Source organism: Xenopus laevis, chromosome 5L (assembly GCF_017654675.1).
Source record: "Xenopus laevis strain J_2021 chromosome 5L, Xenopus_laevis_v10.1, whole genome shotgun sequence".
Taxonomy (NCBI): domain Eukaryota; kingdom Metazoa; phylum Chordata; class Amphibia; order Anura; family Pipidae; genus Xenopus; species Xenopus laevis.
In genome coordinates, this window is record NC_054379.1 from 89,087,222 (window position 1) to 89,099,280 (window position 12,059).

At 38.0% G+C, this 12,059-nt stretch overlaps 1 protein-coding gene across 2 annotated transcripts in view; it reads right to left on the reverse strand.

The window, feature by feature from the left end:
• Window positions 1-12,059, reverse strand: part of ankrd6.L (ankyrin repeat domain 6 L homeolog) — a 68,822-nt gene that overhangs the window by 13,930 nt on the left and 42,833 nt on the right. For both annotated transcript variants that reach the window (XM_041563022.1, XM_018263391.2), the window contains exons 3-7: window positions 11,940-12,038; window positions 4,918-5,016; window positions 3,584-3,682; window positions 2,016-2,114; window positions 784-882 (exon numbers count right to left, since the gene is read on the reverse strand). In XM_041563022.1, the coding sequence (XP_041418956.1) occupies window positions 784-882; window positions 2,016-2,114; window positions 3,584-3,682; window positions 4,918-5,016; window positions 11,940-12,038 (495 nt within the window). The remainder of the gene's footprint in view (window positions 1-783; window positions 883-2,015; window positions 2,115-3,583; window positions 3,683-4,917; window positions 5,017-11,939; window positions 12,039-12,059) is intronic.

The window sequence follows — 12,059 nt, forward strand, 5'->3', positions numbered from 1 at the left end:
TCATTTGGAGGGGTTGAACTTGATGGACTTTGTCTTTTTTCAACCCTATGTAACTATGTAACTATGTATGGGACCTATTATCCAGAATGCTCGGGACCTAGGGCTTTCCAGATAACGGGTCTTTCCATAATTTGGATCTTCATACCTTAAGTCTACTAGAAAATCATGTAAACATTAAATAAACCCAATAGGCTGGTTTTGGTTCCAATAAGGATTAATTATTACTTAGTTGGGATCAAGTACAAGCTACTGTTTTATTACTATAGAATTAAAAATTTTAATTATTTTATTATAATGGAGTCTATGGGAAAAGGCATTTCCATTTTCCATTCCATTTCCCAAACTTGGCTGCCCTTTTATTAGACACCAGTGGGATCACCTGACTATAGTTGGGAAGGGTGGGAGCTACAAGTCAGGTGATCCCACTGGTGTCTAATAAAAGGGCAGCCACGTTTGGGAGTTTTACTTTGAAAGCAGCTAGTAAGTTGCAGGTAAAACTTAGTCCCTTTGTAAAATGTATAATGAAGCAATAGAATTCTTAATGAATCAGATAAAATTGAGCATAGGACTGGCCAGATATGGGATGACTTTGACGTAGTTGGCCAGCTTAAATATATTGCAATATATGGACAAACAATCCCTGTTTTGTTTAAAGGGTAAGCCATTTTTCAGTAGCAGTATGCACAAAATGTCTCTGTAGCAGTATGCACAAAATATATATAAACCCAATTTTAATTTTCACTTGACACACAGAAAAGCTGAATGGAGAGCAAACACACTGACCTGATTTTTTTCATTGACTGAGCAGAAAGCACTGAGTAGTATTCTGATGACAGAAAGGTGATTGTAGCGTGCTGCGACATGTAAACAGGTATCTCCCACCTGCAAAACATGTTTGAGAAATGTCAGTTGTCACATTATCTTTTAAGAAACCTTTATTGGGCTCAGGTAGTAACTTTTGCCTTAAATACACAGGCCTATACAGGCCCATCACACTAGATAAACTACCCACACATACATGCATAACAGTGTGTGTTGTGTGTATATATACTGTATATCCCAAAGGAGTGCTTCTTTATGTAAAAACTGTTTTGTGAGTGCAAGTAACAATGTTATACAGTACAATACTCTATAAGATTTCTAACAAAATGTTTAATAAATCCTTATTAACAATCCAACATTTTCTCACTCCTGTGAACGTACTCCTGCTTATTCTTTGAGAATTGTGACAAGAAGAAACAAAATGTTGAATTGTTACAATTTTTTTTATGAGTCCTATTGTGTGCTGTACTATATTTTTATACAGTTTAATAAACTTACTGGACCATGATTTTGGCTTATTTTTTTCTGTACTCTGTTACTCAAGCTTCCTGGAGAGCTTCTTTAAAAAAAAGATAATTTTTTTTTCCATAACTGAGTTTTAGCTAGAATTAACAAGTTCACCAGAGACCCGACCACGGACCAGTAAATATTATAAATATGCCCCCTATGTGTTTATGTTATATAGTGATTAATGTACCCCCTTTTGTATAATATAAGGAAATGGATAATGAGTTCAATGACTATATATAGGCATAAGGCCATTTATAAGCACATCATTTACAGCAGGGGTCCCCAGCCAAGCCGATAAAAACAAGGCGCCGAATTGGACGCCGGTGCGGCCAAACTTGCTGCCAACCCCCGCCGAATCCCACCAACCCTTCCCCCACCACCAAAAAGGTTGGGGACCGCTGATTTACAGGATATTTGTCTGCTGTGTATTATATTCAAATATAACACCTCATTTTCAGATGCAGCAGATGAACTGTTACACTTGAAAGATACAGTAATATATATGCTATGCTGCACTATAATTTACATGCAAAAGAGCAAAGATAAAGCTGGACACCAGCTGGAAGCAACTGCAAGTATGAATCATGTAAAAGGAAGCTAATTTTAAATTCCATCCTGTGATAACTAGTGGTTTAACTGGCAAGGAATATTACGGTCATTTGCTTATGAATGCATTTACTCACATTGTTTTTCAAGTCTGCCCGAGATCCTGCAAGCAATAAAATCCGGCAGCTTTGGGAATGGCCATTCTGGCAAGCCAAATGCAGAGGTGTATTACCTGCCTTAAGTTGAGAACAAATAAATATTCGAAGAAGAAATCTTGTTTATACTGTGGTACAACTTATAAATCACATGCAAGAGAACACACAAAAGGTATCACTTTAACAATTCATTACCATTCTATACCCCATATAGCTATGGCAAATCAAGAAAATAGAAAAGCATAAATCATTTCTGTAGATATTCTCAACTCCCTTATCTCAACTGGCAGTACTGGATTTAATAGTATTTATTTGACTTCCAATTGTATAGATATTGGATCTGTTATCCAGAAAGCTTGAATTACGGAAAGGCCGTCTCCCATAGACTGCATTTTATCCAAATAATCAAACATTTTTAAAATTATTTCCCATTCTTTGTAATAATAAAACAGTACCTTGCACTGGTTCTAAACTAAGATATCATTGATCCTTATTGAAAACATGGATGTTTAAATGATTTTCCAGTAGACTTAAGGTACGAAGATCGACATTAAACGTTATCTGGAAAACCCCAGGTCCAAAGCATTCTGGATAACTGTCCCATAAATGTATTTGAAATATTTGTTTGCATTCTTTGGGTTCCACTGGACCAAAAACTAACTCCATGGTGTTCAGACATTCTAATTTTGGTGTAACAAACAGAACGTTTGTAACATGACATGTCTACTGGGGTAGCTGGCTTAGTTGGGTCCCAGAAGTAAACTGCAGCCTGGACCAATGTTCTCTCTTACATACATGTTCTTATATTCATCAACACCTTTATAGGGTGCTATAGGTTTGCTTTTGGCAAAAAACCTTTGTGACTGAACAGTAAGCTCCCAAATAATGTATATAGTACGGTTACATCAGTGGGTGCTGTCAATTACTGGAAAACACAGAAATGTCACCTGAAATCTAAAAAAAAAAATGAGGATATAATTCCTTGTACTGGGCACAGCTTCTTCTTTAAGTCCTATGCATTTTTTGAGACATATTATAACCTGGGGCACTTAGTGGTGTGCCCTTATTTCTCAGTGACTACTTTTCCAAACCTTGGATCTCCTCTAAAACTCAAAGTAAACTATCCCAATTTGAAGTCCAGTCTTTCATCCCCAATGACTAAGCTACAACCCATATGTATTGTCACCTTGCAACTGGACTCATTCTATAAAACACAAGTTTCCAACGCAGCATTAATCCTGGGAATTTCAACATCTGCTGGCCCGGGTATAAACACTCTATGGAGTGTTGAAGGAGAATGGCCAGACTCTGCATAATAAGTCATTTTTTGTAGAAGAGATATGCCATACCAGAGTATTATGAATTAATAATAGACACAATAAATATAAAATTAATGGATTGTGCAAAGCTGACACAAATAATTAAGAAGCCCTAGCATTTACTCCTCTAGAACAAAGACACAAGAACAAGACGAGCTGTCACATAGCAACCCTTTCCGCAAACCCACATGCTCCTACTGAGAAATGATTGATGTCTGACATAGTTCTCACCTTGTTTTTGGCAAGCACATTAGCACCAGCTTTAACGAGCAATTTAACAGACTGGCTGAATCCATGCCAAGATGCTTCGTGCAGAGCAGTGTTACCATCCTGTAGAGAAAATTACATTACATGACTCAGTCCCATCACAAGCTAGCTTCATCCATCATAAGACTTTTTATGCTGCCCTAAATACTAAGTGATTTTAAAATAATAAAATAAATAAACCCTACAATTATACATTTATCCAAAAAACCATTTGTTCTATATACTATCAAAAATATACAGTTCAGATAGATGTTTACCTTAAAATGAACTCTTATTACAATCTTAGAATTACATTCTAAGACAGCAAGGACATTTTCTGTTTATTTAACAATATAAACCAAATATATCTCTGAAGAGCAAAACAAGGATACGTATGAGACAAACAAAATGAAATCATTAACAACTTCACAGTGAGTCTTTCTGATTAGGAGAGTCACTGACACTTGATTGTATTTTCGGTTTCACTTTGAAGAAAGGTAGAACAGAAAGGCAGGTTCAAAAACATAAAACAATGATAATAATACCAATTAAGGTTTTTAATTGCATCAACACGCACGCATTTAATTTAAAATAGGCTAGGGATATACATAAAGAAATCCTGGGTGGGAAAACTGTTAAAGCAATGAACATAAAGCATCAAAGAAGGAAATATGCTGTATTCTTACAGGGGATGTTTAACTTTAAATTAACTTTTTGTATGATGAGAGCAATATTCTGAGAAAATATGCAACTGGTTTTTATCTTTATTATTTGTGGAATTTGAGTTCATAATCTTTTTATTCAACAGCCATCCAGATTGCAATTTCAGCAATCTGGTTGCTAGGGTCCAAATTACCCTAGCAACCATACAATGATTTAAATAAGAGACTGGAATATGAATCAGAGAGGGCCTGAATAGAAAGATGAATAATAAAAACTAGCAATACATAACTTGCATAATGTTGCAATCATGGCATTTATCAGGAATGATGAAGTTACAATGATAAAGCTGAACTTGTTGTACCCCTATAAAGTAGAATCTGCAGATGTATGTATGCTATGAATCCTATGAATTTTAGAGGGGGTCGGTGACCCCCATTTGAAAGCTGGAACAAGTCAGAAGAAGACAGCAAATAATTAAAAAAAATATTTAAAAAAATAAAGGCCAATTGAAAAGCTGCTTAGAATTAGCCTTCTATAACATACTACAAATTGACTTACAGATGAACGACCTCTTTAAGTAATTATATTTAAACATAAATTATGAAGGCACAGCTCAGTGTATACATCGAACATACTTCCTGTGCATATTTACCTACCTTATCTTGTCTGTCCAAGGCACAGCCTTCTTGTATTAGTAGTGCAAGGACCTCACTGTTTCCTACAACTGCTGCTCGGTGTAAGGCTGTCTGGTTTCCCTGCGGTAAGAGAAGAGTTCAAATAACAAGCAGGATTCCAGGATCTATTTAAAGAATTATGACCAGGGCTTTTTTAATAAATGGGCAAAAGGGAAATTTGCCAATGTCCCATCAGAAAAGGGGTCTCGCTAGCTCACTAGGTCTCACATTTGACAGAAACATCCAACAGAGCATTCCCATTTTTTGATTTATCTGCTCCCATGGCTTTTGGTCCAGGGCAGCACACCTAGGGATCATGTCTACTTCAGTATGACGAGACCATTTCTTCACTACCCATCATATTGAAGTTGATGTGCTTGAGGGTTAATATATCACAACTGTCTTGGGGGCAGTAAGGGCCCACTAATGACATCTTTGCTCTGGGCCTGCAGGTAGAGTGAAGTGGCTCTGATTCTTGCAACTCAAGAAGTGGGATTTTGTTGTTAGGACCATCCTGGACATGGACTTAGTTTGCAAAACAAGAAAAGGTTGCTAGGTTATTTATAACACTCCATTTATTAAAGGTCTATAGTCAAGCATGGAGAGTCCCAGTAGGCCATTAACAGGTCTGATTGTAGGGTCAAGACACAAGCATATATGCCTCATTTGACTGACGGATTACCGACACAGCCTTAAAGAGTAAGAATAAAGGAGAAGAAGTAAAATATAAAGAGGATTGAAAAAAGGGCAAACTCTAAAGGAAAAAGTGTGAAAAAATAGAAATAATAATTTTTTTTTACATTTTTGAAAAAGAAGTCCGCACACTCAGATCTTAAAGAACAAAAAAATAAATTAAAGTTTATTACTGGGAGACTACTGTTTTGGCCAGCAATCTGGCCTTTCTCAAAGTGATGCTTGACAAAGGGGCGGTGCCCTGAAACGTTGCACCACCGCAGTAAAAACTTTTGCAAGGGTTCGCCCTGCAGATACAAGCCTCGTGTGCCAGTTTTGTTCCTTTCTCAAAGTGTAACTTTCTAGTATGCATTGCTGAGAACTCAATAGTTTTAAAGTCATCTGTAAATGTAATTGCTATTGAATGACAACGGACTCCTGTTACATTATTTCAACAAGTACCTGGTGGGTGGAGCTTAGCCTCTCAATCTGAATATGTCTGCAGCAAAGTAAGGCAGTCTACTACTACAAATATTGTGTTAAATCCTTTTGGCAGTGGAAACTCCACAATACAATCCATAGAAATTGAGCTTCTGGAGGAGGCAGAGGACTTAATAAACCAAATAGTTTCCAGTGATATACAGTAAAACCTCAATTTTACATCCCCTGATTTTGAGTTTTCCCTCATTTTACATTATTATTTTGTGGTCCCACCTATATATCATGCATAATACATAGGACTGAGCTTCTTAGAGTAGAGGGCAATTGGATGAATTACTTCTTTAATGCCAGCTCTCTGACAGAGAATTGCGCTATTTGCATCTTGAGAAGCATCAGATTCCAGAATATAAGGCTTAGAAGAATCAGGATGAATTTGAAAGGGGGCAGAAGAAAACAAGGTCTTGAATTTTTCAAAGGCTCTCTGAGCAGCAGAAGACCAGGTCTTAGTCATTTTGCTAGTTTAATCCATGATTGTTTTACAATAGCTGAAAAGTTATTTATACATTTTGGATAGAAGTTCACAAATTAATTTCTATACACTTTTCCAGTCATTAGGTGCAGGCAAATTAAGACTAGATTCTACCATTTTTATTATCCATTTGAAACCAAATTAGCAGAAACCACAAATCCAAGAAACTCAATAGAAGAATTTTTTAATTCACATTATGAAGCCTTGGCATAAAAATTATGTTTCCTAAGCCTGGAGAGGACTTAATGTGTTTTTAATGAAGTTCAAGCAAGGAAGAAAAAATAAGAATATCGTCAAGCTAAACAATAACATACTGATCCAGCAAATCACGAAAAATCGAATTGACACAATGTTGGAAAGTAGCAGGAGTGCTGCATAGACCAAATGGCATTACTGTGTGTGTGCTCAAAGTGTCCGAAACAAGAACATAAAGCTGTCTTCCACTCATCCCCCTCTTGAATTTGAATTAGATTATAAATTCCCCTAAAATCCAATTTAGAAAAGATCTTTGGTCTGAAACAGATCAGGATTTGAACAAGTAGATTAAGCGTAGTCTGTAACCAGGAAATAGTCGAGACAGGGGCATTCAAGCAAGGTCAAAAGTCAGGCCAGGGGTCAGGACATGCAGAGTTCATGCAGAGTCTAATTCAGACAAGTGTCACAACTACAAAAGTATCAAAGGGCCCTTCATTTTGTATTGTGTGCAAAAATGACTAGAACAAGTACTTCCAGCTCATGCAAAGGTACATTTGAAAATGCAGAACAATGACAGAGAGCAAACAAGCCACACACAAGGCACAGGCACCAAGACACAACTTGAATAAATGAAAAATACATATGGATTGGTAGGGTACTTTGCAAAGGATGTCTTTAGATGGTTGTATAGCAGGATCTCTAGGTGGTCCGTTTACTAAAGTGCGGTAAATTTGACTACGTTTCCGCATGTTATCACTGCGAATATTTTTCCGCCAGAATATTCGCATCAACTAAGTTTACTAAACAGCGATGTGCTCAGAAGTCATTGTGATCACTTGCGGTAACTACGTTAATGAACCAGCTTCCGTTAGCGGTAATTGTAGCGAGCTGTGAATTTTCTGGCGATAAATTACGTATTTGCGAATATTTATGCTATAAAATAGTTTTGTATTATGCCGGTTAATATGGCAATTTTTATTGTGACATTTATGGCCAGAAATGCATCTTCAAAACTCATAAACTTTATTGACTGATGATTATACCATCCAACAACATCACCAGAGTAACACCAATCAAACATGTATGCATCATATAAACCCTTCTGCCAATAGAATCATAGGAACAAGAAATCATACCAGTCAATCTCTTTGCTTCATACAAATGCACAGTTTAATGTAGCCAATCACAATGAAACCAAAAAAGCGTAGAGGCTGACGAATCCTTGGACTGTGATGCCCGCTGCCAATAATACGCCTCTGAGCTGAAACTGCTACTGTTGCAACAGATAGAAGCAGATAGAAGCAGAAGCAAAAACATCCTGTCAGCAATAGCTACAGATCTCTCTCCTGTCAGCAAAGAATGATGGATAAAAAAAAAAGTATTATGGGATATTTCCTGCCCCTTGAGAATTTTTTGGCGAAAAAACACTATTACGCCACTACATAGGTGGCGGTAAAATGTTGCGAATATTCTTGCGTGAATTTTGTCTTTTGCACATTGCGCTGTTTAGTAAACCAGGCATTAATGTGTACATAGCGTTATTTTCAGTAAATATGATAACTGGCGAACACTTATTCTTGCGCAAGATAATTCGCAAATTTATAATAGTAAACTGTCTGTATTTTGTGTGCATATTTTTACTGCGCTTTAGTTAACGGACCCCTACATTTTTTGAAATGGAGAAGGACTTCTGAAGCTAAAAATCTGATGTGCACCAAATGCACCTCAGCTGCACAGTGAGAAATTAGGCTTTTGTGATATACACAACAAAAGTTGGGCATTGCGATGCACAGCAAGTGTTATCTGCATCCCCATCTATGGGACATATTAGAAAGGGAGGGATACATACCAAGCTGGACACTGAAATGGAAAGCTTTTGTTATCCCATCTATGGGATTATAAAATATGAGTGAATTTAAAAGGATAATTATAAGATTCTTCTTTGATTTAACCTTTCCTACCCTGATAAATGTCTCGAAAGGGATCTGGGACAACAGTTCCCAGTATCTCCTGACAGCCAGTCTCTCAAGAGCCAATTTTCAGACTCCTCTCCTCTTTCTTGCTTTTGCTTCAATCCCTCTTTCAATATCTCAGATCCAGGAGTTGCATAATTGGTTATGGACCAGTCAGAGGTAGCAGGCACATTCCAGTGTGGATTTGTATAGAAAACAGAGCAATAACAACATCAGAATATGTGGGAAACAACTGCTGTTTTAGAAAATCCCCTTGTCAGCCAACAGAGGACAGTCTACCACAACACAGTTTTCACAAATACATAGAAAAGACTGTAGGGGTTATTTACAATAAAGAAGGAAAACTGCAAAGTGCCCCAGTAGGCATTGAACGCGTTAGGCTTCAGTCCCTTACATCCTAATAAATGCTTTTGTTATTGTTTTGGGATTACCCCCTTTTTTTTGGTTTGTATTATATGTACCCATGGGGCAAATTCACTAAGATTCGTAGTTGCGCCAGGCGTAACTTCGCCGCACTTCGCCAGGCGTAGTTTCGCCAGCGCTCCGCAAATTCACTAAAATCCGAAGTTGCGCTCAGGGGTAGCGTAAGGTTGCAAAGTTGTGCTAGCGTTGATTCGCTAAGCGAAGCGAAGTTACGCTAGCGATGGTTAATTTGCATACGGCGCCAAATTCAAATTTCAATGGAGGAATACGTACAATCACTACAAATGCCTGGGAAACCTTCAAAACATCAAATAAAATTTTTTTTTTGCCCTACACATGTGCCCACTGTATTGTTAAGTTGCCATGAGTTAGAAAATGTAGGGGGTAAGGAGGGGAGCCCCAAAATTTTTTTCGATCTTTTTCAGCCTATCACCCATAATATAGAAAAAACGCCAGCGTTTTTGGGACTTAGAAAAAATTGGAACTTTTTTTGAAGCAATCCCTATCTACTCTATTGCGCTTCGCTTGGTCTGAGGTGGCGAAGGAAGTCTAGCGTAAAAGGTAGCGTTCAGTACAATGTGCGCGTTAATGAATTTGCGTTGTTACGTCCTTTGCGAAAATTCGCCAGGCGTAAGGGTGCGAAGTAACACTAGCGAATTTACGCCAGCGTTAGGCGCTTCGGCGCTTAGTGAATTTGCCCCATAGACTGGGGTGAACTATGAGTTCCTTTCCCTTATTTTTAATTTACTACTGCCATTAGACTTCTATATACTTAGGAAGCCGCCTAAAATTTAATTGCCATTTGTGCACCATTTTCTTATTTTGCATATGCCTTTGATTGAGTCAAATAATTTTGCCAGAGGTGGTAACAGGATTTCTTCCTGTTAGATAAGGGGTGATAGCAAGAAATTTTATGAAATCACATTGTCAAAACCAACATCTTCTGAGGGGATAAGTGCATATAAACAGTACGTTTCTTTAACACCTCACAAGCTGGCCCAGCTATACCCTGGTTTGGCCTAATGTAACTAGGACTACCGTAATTATATGCATGTCTCTTGGGACTGACCCAGGACCCAACATTTCTGAGCACCGGTCCTTTCCTGCAGAGCTGGGCCCCCCAATATACTATCCTGGTACACTGCCTTCTGGGTTACAACTTCTTCACTTCTCAAAAAAGGTGATCCTGATTACATGGAAGGCAACATCACACCCAAAATGATCAAAACATTCTCCCTAGTTAATATCCCCTTGCAATGTTAACATACATTGCAAGGGAAAGGCCGAAAAAACGTATAAAAGTATGGGGCAGGTGGCCGAGGGATGTCCATGATGTACTCCTGTTGTCCATTAATGCCAGCACTGAGACCCACATAACAGGACACTTTAATACAGTACTAGACAATATTTTTTTTAGTAAATAAGCCTTTATTGCATGCCATATTTAAGAAGACCCCCCCCCCTCTACCTTCTTTCACACTTTCTCTCTCTTTTTTTCCCTCTTGCCTTTCTCCCTGTCCTTCTTTTCTACTAAACTTATTTGTCTCAACGTCTCTGGCCTGTCTCACTACTTGTGTTATATACATCTGTTTAAGAAGCAATATATATTTGCAGTAGATCTATATAAAAAAAGCAATAAAATAAGATTTTATAAACAAATTCTACCACATTCAGTAAAAAGCATGAAGGCATAAACATGCTAGTAACTGAGCCTTTGTTTTTAGGTGGGGCCAGTGACCCCCATTTCAAAGCAGGAAAGTGTCAGAAGAGGAAAGCAAATAATTCAAAAACTATAAAAAAATAAACGCCAACTGAAAGGTTGATTAGGATTAGCCATTCTATAACATAATACTCCTTTAATGATTGTCCTTCTGTACCTTCCGTACCGTGTTGCATATCCTAGTAGTTCTATATAAATGAAATTACACATACTGGCGAGTAGACTGGTCACAAAGTTTGCAACTTTTTTTACATTACCCCATAGTTGCTACAACAGAGTAAGTCCAAACCCCTGACAAAATGCAGAGGGGAAAGCCCACTGTCAGAAGTGGCAAAGTGTACCTGCTTTGCTGTATTGTTTTACTATTTCCGTATAGGCTTATTTTGGAAGGACTCAATCCCGCAAATAAGGGTGATCCCACTTGTGCTCACTCATGGTTTGGTTTTCTTTTACCCTATAGGCTCATTGGGACAGTACTAGAGGTAAGCAGAAGAGGCACGTGCCTTGGGCAACACAGCATCATCAGCACACGTGATCAATCATGTGTGTGTTGGTCAAGTCTATCACTCGCGCTCAGTCAATCGTGTGTGCGCATGCGCATCAGGCGGGGAGTGGGAGCTGGCCGGTCAGGTTGCCCTGAGCACCTGGCCAGCATGGCCTGCCTCTGAGGCTCATAATGGGAGGGTGCAGGTGCGCTGGTGGCATTATAGAAGATATATCAAAATCAGATCACAATTAAACATATAACTAAGCTCACACGTACACCAAATGACACTATAAAAGAAAAAATATAAAAAAATGTGTTAGATCAGAGAATGCTACTCAGTACATGTATGTCATCCACTATCCAGAACGCTTGGGACCTGGTGTTTTCTGAATAAGGGCTCTTTCCATAACTTGGATCTCCATACTCTTCTAAAAAAAAAATGTTTAAAACATGAAACAAACCCATTAGGACGGTTTTGCCTCCAATAAGGATTAATTATATCTTGGTTGGAATCAAGTATAAGGTATGGCACAGCAATTGCAATAATAACTTTTTTTTACTTACATCATCCTGAATATCCAGATCACAGCCGGCTTTCACTAGGATATGGACAACATTAACATGTCCTTTGTTGGCTGCAAGATGCAATGCAGTTCGTCCATGCTGTTGGGAAGAAAGGTAATT